The sequence below is a fragment of the Chrysemys picta genome, chromosome 1 (assembly GCF_011386835.1).
Source record: "Chrysemys picta bellii isolate R12L10 chromosome 1, ASM1138683v2, whole genome shotgun sequence".
NCBI classification, from domain to species: domain Eukaryota; kingdom Metazoa; phylum Chordata; order Testudines; family Emydidae; genus Chrysemys; species Chrysemys picta.
The window spans coordinates 133,110,489-133,131,380 of NC_088791.1; the positions used below are offsets into that span (position 1 = coordinate 133,110,489).

Consider the following 20,892-nt stretch of genomic DNA (forward strand, 5'->3'; position numbering starts at 1 on the left):
GGTATAAGTTGGCATAGCTCCAGTGAAATCAGTGGAGCTACACCAATTTATACCAGCTCAGGATCTGGCTGTTATGTATGTTGTGGTCCTGCTCCTGCACTCTTTGTAGTCAGTGGTAAAACTCCCATTGATATCAATGGGGGCAGGATTAAGACCAGTATATATGAGGCAATTGTTGTAATTACTCTTTGCTCTTAAAAATGTCCCACCTGCCTAGCTATATACTTTCCTGGAGACAGAGGCGACACATAACTGTTGATAGTTTGGGTGGGGGGGTGGAAGGGGGGGAGGGTACAATTTTGAATCCAAAAAGAAAAGTATAAACCTTGGCAGAAATCTGGCAGGGCACGTAAACCCATGTGCCGCCCACAATCCCACGAGTTTCCTCTGCCCGGAGAGAGAGACAGCAGGCTAATGTAGTTTAAAAACACTTATTCTTTGCTGTGTCTGGCAAGTCCTCTCTCACTTGTGAGGTTGCAAAACTGATCATCATTATTCTATATTTATTTGAACATGAAAATTATAACCTGAATTCAATTAATCCAAAACACATCATCTGTAGATTCACTGGGTTATTTTTTGTCTCCCAGGCTTTTGTAATCTCTGTCACATCTGATTTCATTCCACGCCTTGTGTATCAATATGCATACAGTCAAAATGGAACCATGCATGGCTTCATCAATCACACCCTCTCATACTTCAATGTTAGTCATCTCAAGGCTGGAACACAGCCAGACATCTCACAGTTTGAACAGGAAGTTATATTCTGCAGGTAAAGTAGCTCTAACAACACTTGGTGGAGGTAAAGTCAATTGTTTCAGTCACATGTTAGATAAAAGTGTTTCCTCTCTGAGTTAGACCTGAGAAGCTTTTCTGTTCTTTTAAACTATGATCTTCTTAGTTAATTCAGATATGGTTTTTTGAATATGTAGATGCAAAATCCAGTGGTGCCTCCATGCATAGAATGAACAGTTTCATCCAAGACTTCTGCTGAACATAAAAACCTAGACCTCAATTATTTTCCCACTGACATCAAGGACAAAACTCTCATAGATAAGAATGGAAGCAAGATCACACCTTAAAAACACACTCCCTCTAATTAGAACAACATTTCCTCCCTTACAGGGTCCCGTTTTCCCTACGCTTTCCCCTGCTTGAAAACCCACACCTTTCTCATGGTCACTCGCTTTAATACCATGTTTTCTGATAAGGAACCTATCAACAATATTTAGTCTGTTGCCCCTTAAGCTGAGCAGAAAGCCAAAGTTTGGAGGCTTGTGAGGCAGTATTTGTAAGAACACCCCTAGTGGCAGTCATTAACACCAGCCTCAGTTATGGGGCTAGCTGCATTTCTGTCCCCTTTCTGGTCTGTCCAAGAGCACCCAGTTTAGGTCTTGGGCCTCTTGCCCTTACCTGTATCAAAGGGAATCACTCAGTTCTTCCACTCTCAAACCAGGATCTAGCTTCAGTACCAATTGGTATTGCCCTGCAAGTCTGACAGGGTTTAGGGAACCCTATTTCCTCCCTTCAGGAACCTGTGACCAGTAATGGGGACCAACAGCCTTGTTAGAACAAAGTACTTTTATTTCGAAGCTGGAACAAAGCATTACAGAAAAGGGGATGTAAAAACACAAACAGCCTACATTCATGTCTATTTTACCTCAAGTCCCACCATCTTAGTTGGGAATTAGGCAGGCCTAGCTTCTCCAGACATGTCAACGGGTTGCTGCTTGAGTGTCTTTTCAATCTGGTTCCCCCGTGCATCCCTAAGAGAATGTCCTTTTATATCCCATGAGAGTTCTAAGTTCCTCCTCACACCCCAGACGTCTTCACTGCTTGGGGGTTTTGTCCCCTCCTGTTCAAACCAGTTCCATAGGCTCAGAGGGGAACTGAGCCAGAATCAGCAGAGCTAGTAGTTCTGGCAATGTCCTTTAGCATTCCCTTTAATAGAAGCCAATAAGGGACCACTTGAGCCCCCTCTGCCTGACTTATTTCAGACAAGCCCCTAGTGAGGAGCAGTTAAAGCAAACCATTCACACCGAAAACAGCACCCCAGTAAAACTTATTACAGGACCCTCCACATTTGCCACAGCCCCTAAGCCACTACGGCTGAAGGTGTTGCCTGTTTATTATTTCCAACCATAGCTGAAATGGGGACTTAGATACCAAAACTAGACACCAGATCCAGAGGGCTGATTCTGTTCTCCTTTGGACCAGTTTTATAACACAGTATCTCCATAGATTTCAGTGAAGTTATTTCTGATGAACATTACCATTAAGGGAGATCTGAATCTGGCCCCACGTCTCCACTATGGTGCTGCCAAAGCTTGTGGGCATGGCATTATACTGGCTATTTTGAATAAGTAAATCTAATTATATTTAAAATATGAATGCTGAGCCATTCTATGTCAATGAACTTTGTCAGCATTATACTTTAATCGTTTTATATTCATAAATCCGTAGAGTATCTTGAACACGGAGATGCTGGCATGTAATACTATGAGTCAGCATAGAAATCATGCTGTATTTCCTGGTTAGAAACCCTCCCATTCCCGACACCGGTTAACTAATTTTGTCTTAGATAAATATCTCATTATTAGCTGCAGTGATCCCTACATTTCTCTATACATACTATAGGCAGTTTCTAGGCAATATTGTAAATACACTTATTATTACAGCTATCTAAAGCAACTGGACATTTTGTAGGGTGGCCACTGAACTATATAAGTATTCCTGTCTTTTATATAAACTATAAAAGTGGCTCTTGTTATGACAGAAAAGGCTAATAACTAGCTAGCTGTGGAGTCAATGGGGAGTGTTCCACATGTGTAAAGTAGTTGTTTTCAAGAAAAGAAATCCAAGTTGTCATTGTTTGGTGTGGAATGTGAACAGTTATCCAATGTTGCCATCCTGATCTATGTAAATAATCTTTACTCGTACCAGTGATCCCATTGATTTCACGGAGTAAGGATTACTCAAGTGAGTAAGGGCCACATGGTCAGGCTCCAAGATATGAGTAGTAGGTAGGGTGGGTGGGTAAGCCAGAACAGTGCAAATGTCCTGCGATGAGGGCTGCAACACCCAATTAGCAGACTAAGGCCTGGTCTACACTGGGGGTGGGAGATCGACCTAAGATATACAACGTCATCTACAAAAATAGCGTAGCTGAAGTTGACGTATCTTAGGTCGACTTACCTCGCGCCCTCACGGCGCAGGGTCAACTGCTGCCGCTCCCCCGTCGACTCTGCTTTCACCTCTCGCCACAGTGGAGTACAGGAGTCGACGGCAGAGCAATCGGGGATCGATTTATCATGTCTACACTAGACGCGATAAATCGATCCCCCATAGATCGATCCCTACCCACCAATCCAGCAGGTAGTGTAGACATACCCTAAGAGAGAGCACTGAGTCATTGTGAGAGTGGACAGCACTTGTAACAAGCAGACCGCTGAAACCCAGAGGAAGGACATGGGGCACAGGCCACTTGCCGGTTTAAACTAAAGTAAATGGTGGATTCTCTGTAACTTGGAGTCTTTAAACCATGATTTGAGGACGTCAGTAACTCAGCCAGAGGTTGGGGGTCTATTACAGGAATGGGTGGGTGAGGTTCTGTGGCCTGCAATGTGCAGGAGGTCAGACTAGATAATCATGATGGTCCCTTCTGGCTTTAAAGTCTGTGAGACAGTAGAAAGAGCAGAAATCCGCCGATGGCTAATAGGGACATTGTGGGAAGCAATGGTGTGGCACGTTCAAAAAGCACTGCTGGTGATGGGGACTCTGCTCAGTGTTATCTTCTACTCACCTGTTCGTCTGTGGCAGGCGAGATATAATTGTCTTAAAGCTATGCTCTGGGCCTCCTTTTGCCAAATTGCTCTTCTCCTTGTGCCCTGATCTCCTCCATTTCTCTATGTTGCTAGCAAATAAGTCTCTAGCACAATACAGAACTATTACATGCTTTTAGATTGTCCTCCAAGTGTCTGTGAAGCATTCCTTCTCCCCTCCTCCATCCCCCCCCCGATTTTTGTTGCCCAAGGTGGCTATACATTATTATTTTAGGTAGTCTCTCATCAGTCATTCCTGTGACATGGCCATCTCACTTCAGTGGTGTCTCTGGTGTCTTGGTGTTGATTCCAGTTACTTGGACTTGCTCACAGCTTCATTGTCTGGTGTATGACTGTTAATTTACCTGGAACATTGTCCACTGGCAGCAATGATGAAACGCACTGCTTGGGTTTCCATGGCCTTGATAGGGCTGCAAAACAAAGAGCAGAGCAAAATCATAGCAGATGTAATTCTAGTTCATTGTCTGGAGCTGCATGTCAGGTACATTCCAATTCTTCCCTCTGAGCAGAAAGTGTCTCCTGTACTGAAAACAAGAAACCCAAGTTAAAAGTCTGACTCTCTACCAGACTAATCTGATGTTGGTTCAGTGAGAAACAAATGAGAACATTTTTCTTCCTTTAACTATCAGGAAAATACTATGGGAAGATATTAGCAAGTTTGCTGGTCATTTCTGAATATCACCCGCCTCAGTGAAATCTTATCAAAGTCACAGCTTTGGCTAGAACACTAACTGTGATAAAACATAGGATATCTAACTCCAAACCCAGGAGACATGCTACAAACAGTGTCCCTTTTACTAGAAAAAAAAAAACTGTTTCTTTTTCTGGCAAATACGTTGGGAACAAGCTGACCTCTCTTATTCTTAGATTTCTGTGACCTCTGGAGATAAATGTAGTTGCAATAAGATTGAATTTTGCTCCTTACGGACATTACCAGAGATTAAGGTATCTTAAAAATAACCATAACAAGTTAGAAAATTCTCCCACTGAACATCCAGAATAAATTCTCTGAATATTTTGAGCAGCATTTTATGCAATGCTGTGAACTCTTTGGCACGACTTCCAAATAAACATTGCTGTGATGCTAATCGGTTGCATATCATTGGTTGTAATGATTTTTCAGAGCCAAAGGACATTTGTGTAGCTATTGCTAAAGGCAAATTAAAAGCAAACTGTGTTAAGTTATATGTCATTTTTATTGCCCTAGTCCTTTTAACCTTTATAATCTCACGCAATAATGGAGTACATGAAAACATGCTGGTCACATACGCACCTTCAGAAGAGAAAGAAGGCAGATACAAATCTTTAAAGGGAGTTTTTTTTAGCATAAACCTGCTTCCTTTTGCACTGGACCTGTGAAGCTTTTTTTTTTTTTTTTTTTTTTGAATGAGCTGTTTCCCTAGTGACCTGGTATCCATATCATCTGGACTCACAGATCTGTATGATTTCCATTTTTTCCAATTATTCCCATATTCACCTGCTTTATGATCCACAGTTTCAAAACACTGATGAGAGCCATCACTATCTCACAACTGGTCACTCATTTCTTCCTTATTTTTTCTTATCAAAGACCAATTTAAAATAAAAATAGAATAGCACATCCAGTTTTGAAATGACTGCCTAGGAAGGAGTACTGAGGAAAGGAATCTGGGGTCATAGTGGATCACAAGCTAAATATGAGTTAACAGTATAAAACTATTGCAAAAAAAGCGAACATCATCCTGGGATGTATTAGCAGGGGTGTTGTAAGCAAGAAGTAATTCTTCTGCTCTACTCAGCACTAATTAGGCCTCAACTGGAGTATTGTGTCCAGTTCTGGGTGCCACATTTCAGGAAAGATGTGGACAAATTGGAGAAAGTCCAGAGAAGAGCAACAAAACTAATGAAAGGACTAGAAAGCATGACCTATGAGGAAACATTGAAAAAATTTAGTTTGTTTAGTCTGGAAAAGAGAAGTCCAAGAGGGGACATGATAATGGTTTTCAAGTACATAAAAGATTGTTACAAGGAGGAGGGAAGTAAATTGTTGCTGTTAACCTCTGAGGATAAGAAAAGAAGCATTGGGCTTAAATTGCAGCAATGGCAGTTTAGGTTGGACATTAGGAAAAGCTTCCTAACTGTCAAGGTAATTAAGCACTGTAATAATTGCCTAGGGAGATTGTGGAATCTATATCGTTGGAGATTTTTAAGAGCAAATACCTGTCAGGGATGGTCTAGATAAGATGGACCTGTCGCGGTCCATTCCTATGACTCCATGATTACATTTAAGCCCACTACATTTTAGCCCACTGATATATTTGTACAAGGCCCTTTTTATTTCTCTTAACCGCTATGTCTAACATTGATTCAGCTTCCTTTTTTACTCTGTCATTCTCTTCCAGTCTTAACTGACCCTTTCTATCTGTGTTTACTTTCCTCCAGGCTTCTCTGTTTCCAATACACATTCCTTTTTGCCTTCAGATCTTTGAGGCAGTCTGTTATAAAGCCACACCGGCCACTTCTTGTTCCTTTAAGACTGAAAGGGATTATTTAGGGTACGTCTACACTACCCGCCGGATCGGCGGGTAGTGATCAATCTATCTGGGATTGATTTATCATGTCTAGTGTAGATGTGATAAATCAATCCCCGATTGCTCTGCCATCGACTCCTATACTCCACCGCGGTGAGAGGCGGAAGCGGAGTTGATGGGGGAGCGGCGGCAGTTGACCCCACGTCGTGAGGATGCGAGGTAAGTCGACCTAAGATACGTCGACTTTAGCTATGCTATACTCATAGCTGAAGTTGCATATCTTAGGTCGACTCCCCCTCCAGTGTAGACCAGGCCTCAGGTGTTTATATCCTTCAGCAGTTTGTGGATAGTTATAATGTCCAACCTTGGTTGTTACATACCATAGTTGAGAAATATATATTCAGTGCTTTAATATTTTCTGGTAAGTCAGTCTCTACAGGCCCCTGATCATTTTTGCTTTTCTCTGAATTGTATTCAATTTGTCAATAGTCTTTTTTCATCCTGAGGTCCCCCGTGTAGTATTCCAGGTGTGGTTTTTAATCTGAGCTGTTTACAGAAGAACTATTACCTCCTAGCTCCATCATGCCCTTGCTTATGCAGCTGCAAATCACACTGTCCTTTTCTGCTGCCATGTCACGTTGCAAATGTGTGCTAACTTGCTGTTCTCTGTCAGCCTTAGGCTCTTCCCACTGTATCTGCTTTCAAAGGGTGTCCCTCCAAGATCTGTATCTCATCTTCTCTTTAACTGTTTTGTTTTATTTATGCTACTTTGCAGTTTTCCAAAATTATTTTTATTTCCTGCCTTAATTTCTTACCACTCTTTGTCTGATATCTGTCCTTTTTTATGTTCGCAAAACATTCCAGTTTAGTAGCATCTGCAAGTTTTATTAACATCTTGTTTACTTCCTCTTCCAAAATATTAATGATAGTTATAAATAAAACAGGTTAGAACACCAATCTTTGCACAAGCCACTAATTGCCTTCTTTGATCTTAATACACTGCAGTATATCTTTATTCATTATATATTTGCAGCACGTCAGACCCTCTGCACTGAGGTGAGTTTAAGACTAGAACAGGTCTATATTTTATTTTCCAAAAGGAAATCCAACCACACTAGAAGATTTTCACCATTAGGGCCACGTTCCAATCTTGGTTACAGCTGTGTAAAACCAGAGTAACCCTGTTGGATTCGATAGAGGTATTCCAGGTCTACAATGGTGACTGAGATCGGATCCTGGAGTTGTAACTAATAGTGTGGAATGAAGTACCTAATGCTCGGGGGATTCAATTCTCTAGAGTTAAGCTGCTGCAAAGTTGTTTTATCAAAGCAATTAGTGTAATCTGTAGGTGGCAATTGCTGGAAAGTGTGCGCTAACCAAGCTATCTTTACTGGCAGGTACAAGGATTACAGAGAACCACCTTGGTCCCCAAATCCGTATGAATTTTCTAAGCAGTACTGGTCAGTTTTATCTGCTCGCTTGGCTTTTGTTATTCTATTTCAGGTAAGTCTTTTGAGTTTACTATATTACAATTTCATGCACAAAAGCACCTCTGATAAGCTAATGTATGTGTATGGTGCATGCAGTTCATCTTGCCTGTACACTACAGGCACTGGCACCACCAGTACCGCTACACATGCGCATCCATAACATTTGAGATTCAGGATTCTAATCTGTGCACAGCGCTAGTATCCACCTCACAAAAACCTCCTTCTTAGCAGAGAAACTGAGGATGGAATGAGCATGGAGATTTGTTGGACCTAAAGGTGGTCTTTTCAGGTCACGAATGAAGCACAATGGAGGGACAATGTGCGGTGGATGCTTGTATTGCTACTACCCATGCAATACTTGCTCTTGGGATAGAGAGCTTTGGTTTCTACTAGCTAAGCCACTTGGTGCTCAGTACCTTTGAACATGTGCGTGGAATAAGCCTGCAGGACCACTTGAGCCCCAATTCAGCAAAACACTTAAGCATGTGCTTAAGTCTATCCTTATATTTCGGACAACACTTAAATATGCATTTAACTCATCCATTCTGTTCAGTGGGAGTTAAGCACATGCATAAGTGATTTCTTGAACTGGGACATTTTCCTGAATCAGAGCCTTATTTAGGTGCCTAATTTCAGACAGAGCTTAAACATGACATGTTTGAATGGTAATATGCCACTGGGTTGATGGGGCATTTCTAAGTATTCCGTAGCTGAGGTTTGATTCTGTTACAGCCTGTTTGAGTATTACAGACCCTTCCAGCCTAGCTAGCATTGTATGCTCTATTGCTCTTTCTTTTGCAGAACCTGGTCATGTTCCTCAGCGCGCTGGTTGACTGGATGATTCCTGACATTCCCAAGGACATCAGCGAACAAATCAAAAAGGAGAAGAGTATGCTTGTTGATTTCTTCCTGAAGGAAGAGCATGAGAAGCTGAAACTGATCGAAAGCTTTATCATGCGTGACAAGCACCGAAACAAAGGCGAGACAAAGGGCCGAAGGAACCGAGCGGCAAGCTTCTGCCAGTTTAGCCGGAGTCAGCGAGGCAGCTTTACATCCTTTAGCTCACAGCACACAGAAGTATGACTCCTTAGCGGGAGGAAATGTACCATGGAACATGTGCAATACCTGTATATTTACTGTGTGATGTGATCCTGAAACTGGAGCGAGGGAGGGAGGCACTGTTAGGCAGGGAGAGTGGAGGAGGGAGTCTGTCACTTCTCAAGAAACTTCAGGTGTTAGTTTCTCTATAACATTTTATACGCTATCCGGGCTGCAGCGCTTTCAGCGTTATTCAATGCAAATTAAAGAGCCAGGTTATGGATGTGGCTGGCCCTTGCACAGAAGCATGGGAAATGGGGAGGGCAGAGTACAGCGTCTAGCACAATAGAGTTCTGGTCCATTGCAGGATCTCCTCGGGCTACCATAATATCAGTAATCAGGAGCCCTCTCCACTCTTGCATTCTCAGTGCCAAGACCAGCCACAATCCCAATCCCTGCACTCTCCTGAGTGCAAGGATTGCTACCTGCTAACATGCCCCTAGGGCAATATATACTCCAAAGAGTCTTGGGCAATAGACCCTACCACACATGTTTCAGCAGAGCTGGCCAGCCACAGAGGGGGCTGAACTTTGCATCCTCTCAAAGGATGTAGCAATAAACACATTCTCTCTGCACACCCGGAGGCTCTAGGAATCATTGTGCCTTCGTGATGCACAATGCCTCTTGGTGCTCTTACTGCAGTGGGGCTCGCCACAGCACCCCCGATGCAGAGCTATGGTTAAAGGCGCAAAATAGCAGGAAGAGAAAAAAATTAAGATTACTGAGCACTTTGGCCTACAGTTGTTGGCTTAGCAGGAGCCTGAATAATAAGCAGAGACAGCTCACAACATAAGCATCTGAAAGAAGTAAAGATGATAGAACTAGCTAAGCACATCGCTGTTTGTTGTTCTGAGCAAAATACTCTGGGCCTAATTCACCTCTCACTTAAACTGGGACTTCAATTCCAACTGGTGTCGATCTGAAGTAACTCTGTTGATATCAACACTGGTGTAAAACTGGTATAAGTGAAAGTAGAATGAAGCCTTGTAACTCGTGACAATATCTTCATGTATGTTGCTCCGGAAATAACAAAAAGTTGCTGTTGTGTATTTACTGTAAATCACGATGTTGTTATGCATAACTGTATTCTACTGAGAGAGGAAAAACAGGTTCACTAATTAGGTTTTTATCTAAATGCACCTAATGAATAATTTTATTCTGTTATGGATTAAGAATAAAACTTTCTTAAAAAATGTATTGCTTTTAATAGACCTTCTGAATCAATCTCAACTCAAAGCACATGTAGAGGAATCTCTCCTAACATATACTGCTGCACAGAATGCTTTGGAAACAAAGAAAGATCGTGCTCTTTCAGATGGGGCAACTTAGAAATTTCTATGATCTGACTGGATTTTTTGTTTAAATCTCCAAGATAATTTCATATATAGTCCTGGAGTCTTTGAATTTCACCTGTCCATCAGGAAGGAAAAATTGCTTTTTAAAAAATGACTCATTGTAACACAATGATATTCACTCAGCCCGACAGGTATGCATTTTAAGGTTGCAGGAATGTGCAGTATTATAGCATCTGACCTCATCCTTACTTGAAAATCTCTTCACACAATGTCGTGAATATAAACTACTGGCTATGTCTATCTGCTGTTTCCAGTTTACTGAGATAAGCAGGCAAGCTACAGGAAAAGATCATTTTGATTTAAAATAATCTACCCCCATCAACATAGTGTCTGAACCCCTTAAAATCTTTAACACATTTATTGTCATAAAACCCCTGTGAGGGAAGTGCTGTTATCCTGATTTTACAGGTGGGAACTTAGGCACAAAGAGACTTGCCCAGTGTCACCCAGGAAATCTGTAACAGTTGGGACTTGAAGCTTGGTCTCCTCACTCTTAAGCTATCAGCAGAACTGCTGGACCATCCTTCGTCACGAATTAATATTGCATTATTTCACTTTCCAGAACTCTAGGATTCCAAGAAGGCCTACCAAGGCTTCACATTTAACAATAATATAAATGTCCACTGTTTACCGTTATTTGTACTATGTGGTATTTTGATAGTAGCTTTATGGGTTTGGAGTATTACACCTGGGATTTACATCTGTGGCTGATTGAAACGCAATTAATTTTTATCACATTGTTAGGCCTCCATTAGGAAGAAACTGGATTTGCCATACAGTGTGAATATAGGCCAGTTGAATATGTTGGGGCTAATGTTGCTCATTTAGATATCTGATAGTGTGTATGCAGAAATGGGTTTAAAAGGGGATTTATAGGTCATGTGACACCTATTCCGTCAATCAATAGCTGGATTAAATCCATTCATCTGACCAATATCACTATTATTTTATAAATATTCATCAGAGGCTTAAGCTGCCAGACTGTGCTCCATGCTGCCTGAAGAAACTGTAAAGAAGGGAATCTCACTGTTTTACAGTAAATAAACCTGTTCTCCAGAATATACCATAAATTCAAAATCTCCCCTTAAAAGGACACTGTTACAGTTTTGCAGTAATTAAAGTTTAACAGTTCAGGTTAGGTAATGGCTTTAAGTACAATCCCTCTTTTCAAATGCTTATAATTTATGGGGAAAAGAGGGGGCGGGGAATCTTTGAGGGCTGAAATGTTCCATGCTTGTTCTCAGTGATGAAGTAATTTTATTTTTAACTAAAAGTTTGAGCAAAATCTCATCATCTATTCCTGAACTATTGGAGTGTGAGAACATAGGCCAAGATTTTCTAAAAGTGACTAATGATTTTGGATGCCTCCATTTTTAGGTGCCCAAAGTGGTTAACACTTTATTGGAATCTAGTGTTCATAGTTGGGACGTGCTTTCTAAAATTGGGCCTCCTTAAGGTGACTGAAGTTGGGTGCCCAAAATTACTAGTCACTTTTCAAAGTGGTGGCTAGGGCGTGCCCCTTTTGGCTACTCAAAAATTGGTGAAACAATTCCTTCACAATGCCTCATATATTTAGCCATGGTTGTTATGTAGAATTTGAAAAAGTCTTGAGCAACTGAAAGAGGTGGTCTGGGTTAAAAGAGAGAATGCATTTCAACCTTTCCAATAAGAGCTATATATGCACAGATATACATTTACCCTCTCAAAGTTCTCCTGAGGCTTATATACCTCACCCAGACAAGACTGGGAAAGAATTAAGGTAGCAATCGCAGCTATAAGGCAGACATTCTGATTGGAGCTATGCTGATATTGCAACCAGGGCTGACAGCTCATCTGTCCTTATCTGTGATATAGTTTCTATTGTATCTTGAACCTGAATGTTTCATTCATCAGGAATCCTGCAGGTTTGGTACTTAACTTTGGTGCAGTCCCTAAGAATTAGACACATGATTGCATTCCCATGGTAACCTCTGGCTTTTCCTGAGACTGCCTAGGAAAGTTTCCCATCCACTCCTGTAATTGTAGATCACTGATTTGTTCTTTATTTATTCCCAGTTTCTAACTTATCTCTTTCCCACAAAGCAAGACTTTATCTAATTCCTTTTTATCAGCATGATACGTGTAAGTCTACCCATAAAGTGCCTCCTTACCATAACTCATGTCTCTAAAGTACAGAATGATTCTGTTTCAAGAGGTGCACATGGAAAGCTGCCTCTGGGGAAAAAAAGACAGGAATGCGAGTAGAACCAGAAAGAGGTAATAAAACCTGTATACTATTGTCACTTCCTGCTATTGCAGTGAAAATGATCCAAATCTCTGTGCAAAAAAAAAAAAAAAAAAATGCAGCAGAGACTTCTGAAGAAAGCTTAATGTTTTAAAAAAAAATTAAAACTTCAAACAATGGGAACAAATAATGGAGTGTTCATGCAGGGTGATGTTCATAGAATCCTGCATAGATCCAGCTGGTCAATGCAAATCTAAATTAAATGTGACAAACCCTTTGTTAACACACTGTTAATATCACACAGTTGAGGACCACAAATGCAGCAATAGCTTGGTTGTGTTTCACAGCCTGTATATTTTATGCTATAAATTTAGCTCTGAATATAGTAATACACCTCTACCCCGATATAACGCTGTCCTCGGGAGCCAAAAACTCTTACTGCGTTATAGGTGAAACCGTGTTATATTGAACTTGCTTTGCTCCGCCGGAGTGCGCAGCCCCCCCACCGGAGCATTGCTTTACCGCGTTATATCCGAATTGGTGTTATATCAGGTCGCGTTATATCGGGGTAGAGGTGTATGTGAATCTACATCTTTAACCAAAAAGCAAAAACGAAAAGGAGGACACACAGAGGGGTGTGTTGTGCCCTCTGGCCCTAAAGCAGACATCGCTGGCCACAGAAATACCCCCCTCTACAGGAGAATCCTCAACTAGCATAGCAGTTCCCTTGCCGTTAATTCTCTCTGTGGTCCGTGAAAGCATATAGCCAGGTGAAGGGGGACATGTCCAGGGCTTCCCTGCTGTCTGGCATCCCAAGTTACTATGCTTTCTCTTTGGGGCCATTGACAGCAGTGTAATTTGGAGCAGCCATCAGGAATTAACCAGGAGACTAAACCAGTCCAGGATTGGAGGAGAAGCTGCCTCTGCCTTTGCACGCTGCTCCTGAGTTGCTCTGTGAACTCCTCAGTAACTTAGTTGCAGAATCCTCAGGATCTGAATAGGTAGATTCCTCCCACCCACCCACAGTGCTGGTCCCCAACCCTGCATAAGGGCTACCAAGAGGGAAATGATGCTACAGAAATAGCACTTATCTCTGCCACACCTCCTGGGTAAAGTTCCATCAGCTTTTCAGCCTGTCCGCCAGCAGAGAAGCAGATGACAATTTGGCGTGGTGTCTTTACCCTGTCCAGTGTTTCCAGTATGTGGAAAATGTTGCTGTCTAGATATATCCTTGTGCACTTTGACCTTGCATGACATCTAAAGTCAGTGAAATATAGTAAAAGAATATAAGAGAACTGCGTAGAAGTATGTTTGTTAAATTATTGCTTGGAAAAGTCCAACTCAACATGCCCACCGTTAGTGATAAATTCTTCTGAATACAATAATGTAACATCTGTCACTGTTACGTAGTCTCACCCTTTAATTAGGCACAGATGGTCTCTGTATTCCCAGAGTGGTCCTCCCCTTTTTCTTTTGTGTGTAAAACACAAACCAGTTTTGTTTGTGCTCTGTCTTTGTAGGTAGATTTACTAAACTATACAATGCTTAATGCCTTCCATTTATCTATTGCCACAACATTGTGGGAAGCCTGCGGAGGATACAGTATTGCGGCAGGTGAGACTGCAAAAACTGGTACGACTGCCACATCTCTAGTGTGAAATTCAGTCAGTTGCATTGGGGTGCATGCTTGGTAATGGGTCTCGGTAGGTGGGTCAGTTAAACTATCCCTCACGGCTTTGCCTTCAGGCTTGCTCACAGATTATCTGCTCCTAGCCGTATCTTTGTGCTTTAGATTCTTTTTCTCCACACTCTGGTATCTAGCATTTTTGGAGAAAGACCCTCCTTTAGATGTTTGCTGACCGTATTTCTAAGCTATCTCTAGCCTTCTGCATTACTGTATTTCTCTGTCTTATCAGCTCCTCCCATTTTAGTATCATCTGTATATTTAATTAACAGGCTGTTTTATGCCCTCTTCCATATCATCAATGGAGATGTTAAATACAATCAGACGCAATGCCAGTCCCAGTGGCAGACCCATTAAACAATGTCATTCAGTACAGTGGACAGAAAAGGTGGGTGAGGTACTAGCTTTTATTGGACCAACTTCTGTTTGGTGAGAGAGAGAAGCTTTCAAGCCACACAGAGCTCTTCTTCAGGTCTGGAAAAGGAACACCCACCATCACAGCAAAATGCAAGGTGGGCCAGATTGTTTAGCATAAGTAATTAGCACATATTGTAAGGGACCATTCAAGGTAGAGCAGCCTGTCAATTCCTCTGCAATCAAAGGACCAAAAAGAGGGAGTTAGTGAGTTACAGATTGTTGTAATAAACCATAAATCCAGTATCAGAGGGGTAGCCGTGTTAGTCTGAATCTGTAAAAAGCAACAGAGGGTCCTGTGGCACCTTTAAGACTAACAGAAGTATTGGGAGCATAAGCTTTCGTGGGTAAGAACCTCACTTCTTCAGATGCAAGTAATAGAAATTTCCAGAGGCAGGTATAAATCAGTATGTTCTTCTGTTAGTCTTAAAGGTGCCACAGGACCCTCTGTTGCTTTTTACATAAATCCAGTGTCTCTGATCAGTCCATAATTTTTGATGTCTAGCAGAGTAATGAATTTAAGCTCCCAGGCTCAGCTTTCAAAAGTGTTTAGCAGGTTTCCTTTGAGGATGAGGACGGATAGGTCACACATAGAGTGATCACTTTGTGAAAAGTGTTCACCCACAGGTGATAGGGTGTTTTGTTTTTTGTCATTTTCCTGTGTGAGTTCATTTGAGAGCATAGTGATTGTCTGGTTTCATCCACATAGTTGCTATTGGGGCATTTAGTGCACTGGATGAGGTACACCACGTGTTGTGATAGGCATGTAGAAGACCCATGGATCTTGAAAGGTGTTGTGGGGGCTATTGATCATTGTAGCAGTGGAGATATGTCTTCAGGTTTTGCATCTGTTGTTCTGGCAGAGTCTGGTGCCACTTTGAGTTGGTGTGTCCTGTGGAGAACTTGCTTCTGATGATGATGCTTGGAAAGAGGTTGGGGCTTGTTTGAAGGCCAGAAGTGGGAGTTCCTTTTCCAGACCCAAAGAAGAGCTCTCTGTGTGGCTTGAAAGCTTGTGTCTCTCACCAACAGAAGTTGGTCCAATAAAAGATATTACCTCACCCACCTTGTCTCGCTCATGTCCTGGAACTGATCCAGCTACAACTACACTGCATACAACAAATAGGCACACTGTGATTAGTAACAGTCAGCATGGGATTTGTGAACAAATTGTGTCAAACCAATCTAATAGCTTTCTTTGACAGGTTAACAAGACTTGTAGATAGGGGGAAGTAGTAGATGTGCCATATCTTGCCTTTAGCAAGTCTTTTGATACTATTTCGCATGACCGTCTCATAAACAAACTAGAGAAATACAAACTAGATGGAGCTACTATAAGGTGGGTGCATAACTGGTTGGAAAACTATTTCCAGAAAGAAGTTATCAGTGATTCACAGTCAAGCAGGAAGGTCATGTCGAGTGGGGTCCTGCAGGGAACAGTTCTGGGTCTGCTTCTGTTCAATATCTTCATCAATGATTTAGATATAATGGCATAGAGAGTACACTTATGAAGTTTGCAGATGATGCCAAGCTGGGAGGGGTTGCAAGTACTTTGGAGGATATGATTAAAATTTAAAATGATCTGGACAAACTGGAGGAATGGTCTGAAGTAAACAGGATGAAATTCAATGCAGACAAATGCAAAGTACCCCACTTAGGAAGGAACAATCAGTTGCACACATACAAAATGGGAAATGACTGCCTAGGAAGGGGTACTGCAGAAAGGGATCTGGGGATCATAGTGGACCACAAGCTAAATATGAGTCACACAGTTTAACATTGTTGCAAAAAAAGCAAACATCATTCTGGGATGTATTAGCAGGAGTGTTGTAAGCAAAACACGAGAAGTAATTCTTCCACTCTACTACGCGCTAATTAGGCCTCAACTGGAGTATTGCGTCCAGTTCTGGGTGCCACATTTCAGGAAAGATGTGGACAAATTGGAGAAAGTCCAGAGAAGAGCAACAAAAATGATTAAAGGTCTAGAAAAACACGACTTATGAGGGAAGATTTAATTGGATTTGTTTAGTCTGGAGAAGAGAAGATTGAGAGGGGACATGATCACAGTTTTCAAGTATATAAAAGGTTGTTACAAGGAGAAGGAAGAAAAATTGTTCTTCTTAATCTCCAAGGATAGGACAAGAATCAATGGGCTTAAATTGCAGCAAGGGCGGTTTAGGTTGGACATAGGAAAAACTTTCTAACTGTCAGGGTGAGTAAGCACTGGAATAAATTGCCGAGGGAGATTGTTTAATCTCCATCACTGAAGATTTTTAAGAGCAGGTTAGACAAACACGTGTCAGGGGTGGTCTAGATAACACTTAATCCTGCCATGAGTGCAGGGGACCGGACTAGATAACCTCTCAAAATCCCTTCCAGTCCTATGATTCTATTCATAATTACCCTTAATTTATGGTTCTTTGATTTGTTTTCAGTCCCTTTGGCTGTGCTGCTATCCAAGATCACTTTTTCAAGAGTGTATGAAACACTTTATCCAATGCTTTTTTTTCTTTTTCTTTTTTCAGATATATTGAAACTACTGCATTACCTTCAGCCATTGAGGACGCAGCCCTACAAATGCAGTCTTAATCAGTGTAGTGCTTACTACCATGGGGCCACATTAGGCCTAGTGGCAATATGGCCACATGGAATAAGACACTCCTCCTCCCACCCCCCACCAACCCACTAAGGGCCTGTTCCAAAGCCTATTGAAGTCAATGGGCATTTTTCCTTTGATTTCAGTGGGTTCTGGATTGCACCCTTAGAGTGCAAAATCCTCAGCACTACTTCCAAACAAGCTTAAATACAGATTCCAGTAGTGTCTGTTTCATGTAGTGAAGCTAGGTAATAACATAAGAACCAGGCCTGTAAAACTAAACTGGTTCTTTTTTAAGAGAATTATTTACAGAGATGTTGCAACTGCAGCCAGCATCCAAGCTATATGCACACAAACTTACTTCTGGTGCCTCCTCCAGACTTTTCCCTCTGACAACCCGTGTTCCGTCTTTCAAGTTCCATTCAGGTTACTACAGTGTCTAAAGGTGTTTCATACTTCCTGATGATAAACACTTTTACAATCTAAAAGTATGACTCCTTGTATTCTATCAGTTGCCAGGTGATGACCTATTAAGTTGTGGAGACCACAGATTTTCTGTTACATAGGAAATTGCAAGATGGTGGAGTGAATAAGTCATTTAAAGAAATCTTGTCTGGGATTCTTCCCTTTGTTCTTTGAAATTTTATTGAATTTTTTACACTTTGCTTACTGATTTTTTTAAGTAACATACAGCAACAAAGTATCACAGAGTGACAAACCTCGTCACCTCATAGAGACAGAATAAACAATGAGTCCAATGTAACAATAATGAGTAAACATTCAAATAAACAACCAGGATGAAAAGTCCATGCTGTATTTCTTTAAGTACAAACTCCTAAAAAAAATATTGGTACGCAAGTGAATTCAAGCAGGTTGGCAATATTGATTTAGTGGTCTTAACTATGTTGAGAGGTTATCTCCACAGATCATAAAGTAACAGATAAATAAGGAGAACAAAAAGACCAAACACAACTTCTACAGAAACGTGACTGACATTTTAGAAGTCCATTTGAAGTAAACTTATCCATAACCATGTTCTCTATTCAACTCTACTGCTGTAACTCTGTTGACAAATGTGGAGTGACACCAGGGTTGGATCTGACCCTGTAGGTGCCTCCATGCATTCAGGTTGGGCAAGATTTTTAAAAGTGATTAATGATATTGGTAGCTTCAATTTTTAGGTACTCAACTTGAGACATTTCATGCTCTGCACTTTCTGAAAATCAGATCCCTTTAAGGTGGCTTGATTGGGGCACACAAAATACTTCTGAAAATCTTGACCACTGAAGTCAATTTCTTGATGGAATTAGGAGAAATCACTTTTTTTCTTATTATTTTAATAAACAGCTCTTTTACATTGCCGTATTCACCAATCCTTTCCCCCCACTTCCAGCCTGAGGCTGGGGGAGATTTGCTTTTGTCAGCCATCAGTTCAGAAGAACTAGACCAACCCCATGTCTGAACCACAAGAGGTTACTGCTGTCAGGAAAGACAGCAGTCCAAGTATGAGGTTTCGTGTACTGTCCCTTTAAAACTGTAGCAGGAAGCCACACCAGGAAAGGAACTGGGGAAGTTTCTAAGCAGAAATTCTTGAGTGAAGCAATGAGAGCAGGAACATGACATTTTAGGGATAATGTATTTATTCTAGGAAAGCTCCTTGCTTAGTGTTAGTAGAAAGATACTTTCTGTGATTTCTAACTACTGTCATGTCACAATCTACAACCCCTATTTTTATGGAGCTCAATCACTGTAGTGTCTAAGCACTGGTAGTACAAAAGTTTTGCTAGCTTAAGAAATCATTTCTAAGTTTTACTATATAATGTATCTTGGACCAGATTCTCAGCTGTGTAAATTGGTATAGCTCCATTGACTCCAATGGCCCAGGAGGCATCAGGTGCTAGTTTAATGTTATCTAGGTCTAGGAAGGGGTATCTGTATCTGCTTCAAATGTAGCAAAGCCAATAACTTAGTTTGTGTCCAAGAGGAGCCACAGGAAAAAGTCACAGCCTTATCTGGATATGACACACACTGCAAGGCCAGACCCTCCAAGGCCTCTTGACTAGCATGATACAATGCTGATAAACTTTAAGCACAGAACACAGCTGATGTCCAAAAAGCATCTAGATACTTACTATAGAAACATAATATCAAAGTAAAACTAACAGACATAACTACTGCAAATACTTCAGACTTAAACTTTAAAAACCTCCAAATAGTTTCCACCTAGATCCCCAGCACCTAAAAAGCTAGAAACGCTACCCTATGAGTTATTTTCTCTGTGATGAAATAATTCCCCAGTGTGAATTATCCCTCCTATAAGAGCCTTTCCCAGAGCGCTCTTCTGGTAGTGGTCCTCTAAATCAGGAAGAGACAAGCAACTGCTGCTGTAATGTAACCATCTTGCCTCTGATTGCTGTAAGTTATACTTTCCTCCGTTACATCTGGTAAGCATTTTTAGCTCTTCATATGTTTTTTTCTGTTGGAGAGATGGTACATGTGCCTAGTTAGAATCTGAATTTGGGGCCTATAGGCAAATTCTCCATCTGTGTTCGAGACCATAACAATTCATATTAATTATAACTCTTAGCATTTCTAGCAATTTACTATCTCAAAGTGCTGTACAAACATCTACTAATTAACCCTCATAACAGCCTTCTGCTAATGCCAGGAGAGTAAATGAGTAATTTTATTCTACTATTTCTACTCTTTTCAGAAATAACAGGGTATCCTAGTAACGCTTCAGAAACTTGTTGAATAAATTTATTCATTATGAATTACTCATCCAGGTCTAATTAAGAGATACCTAAGGGACAGTGAAGCAGAAAAGAGAATCTAAAGTGAAACATAAGAAGACAAAAGCTATATCTGAGAAAAATCCAGTTCTAAATAAATAGTATGGGCCAATACTTTTCCTGGGGAGAGCCAGGAAAAATATTTTCCCAGGGTTTGGCCCATGGATTTATTATTCAGCGGATGAAACCAACCTGCTTGTTCTTTTGAACGAGTTATATGATTAGACGATGAATTGGCGCATAGCTGATGTTAACAGTGTTTGAATTCATGTGAGCAGCAATACCTATGAAATTCTAAACTTTGGGGGCCTGATCACCTGTTGGTTACACCCGTTTTGTTCTGGCATAACTTCATTGATTCCAAGAGAGTTACTCCTGATTTGCACTGGTTTCAGAGGGGAATCAGGCCTCTTTGATATCCCATCTCCTAGAACTGGAAGGGACCTTGAAAGGTCATCAAGTCCAGCCCCCTGCCTTCACTAGCAGGACCAAGTACTGATTTTGCCCCAGATCCCTAAGTGGCCCCCTCAAGGATTGAACTCACAACCCTGGGTTTAGCAGGCCAATGCTCAAACCACTGAGCTATCCCTCCCCCCATTGATTCCAAACAGGAAGTTTAGCCATTTCAGCTTTTCTGACAAGACTGTATTCACCAAGGGATTCTTTCCTGCATTCTAAATAGCGATGTAATTATCCCTTCTGAACTGATCCTGAGGAAACATATTAGTCATAATCTTGCTCTCCATGCCATCTAAGCAGCCAGGCAGATTCTACATCCTTATTATGTTGCTAACAAGGTTTGCCTAAAGCCTAATGGCGTTCATTCCAGCAGCTAGTAAGTGGCTTAAAACATGTATATGCTGAAGGCAACTCTTGTTTTCGCATCATAT

The 20,892-nt window shown here is 41.2% G+C and overlaps 1 protein-coding gene across 1 annotated transcript in view; it reads left to right on the forward strand.

The window, feature by feature from the left end:
* Nucleotides 1-10,135, forward strand: part of ANO2 (anoctamin 2) — a 308,666-nt gene extending 298,531 nt beyond the window's left edge. The window contains exons 23-25 of the mRNA XM_024103099.3: nt 591-772; nt 7,750-7,855; nt 8,644-10,135. Coding sequence (XP_023958867.2) covers nt 591-772; nt 7,750-7,855; nt 8,644-8,925 — 570 coding nt within the window. The 3' untranslated portion in view covers nt 8,926-10,135. The remainder of the gene's footprint in view (nt 1-590; nt 773-7,749; nt 7,856-8,643) is intronic.
* Nucleotides 10,136-20,892: the final 10,757 nt, after the last annotated feature.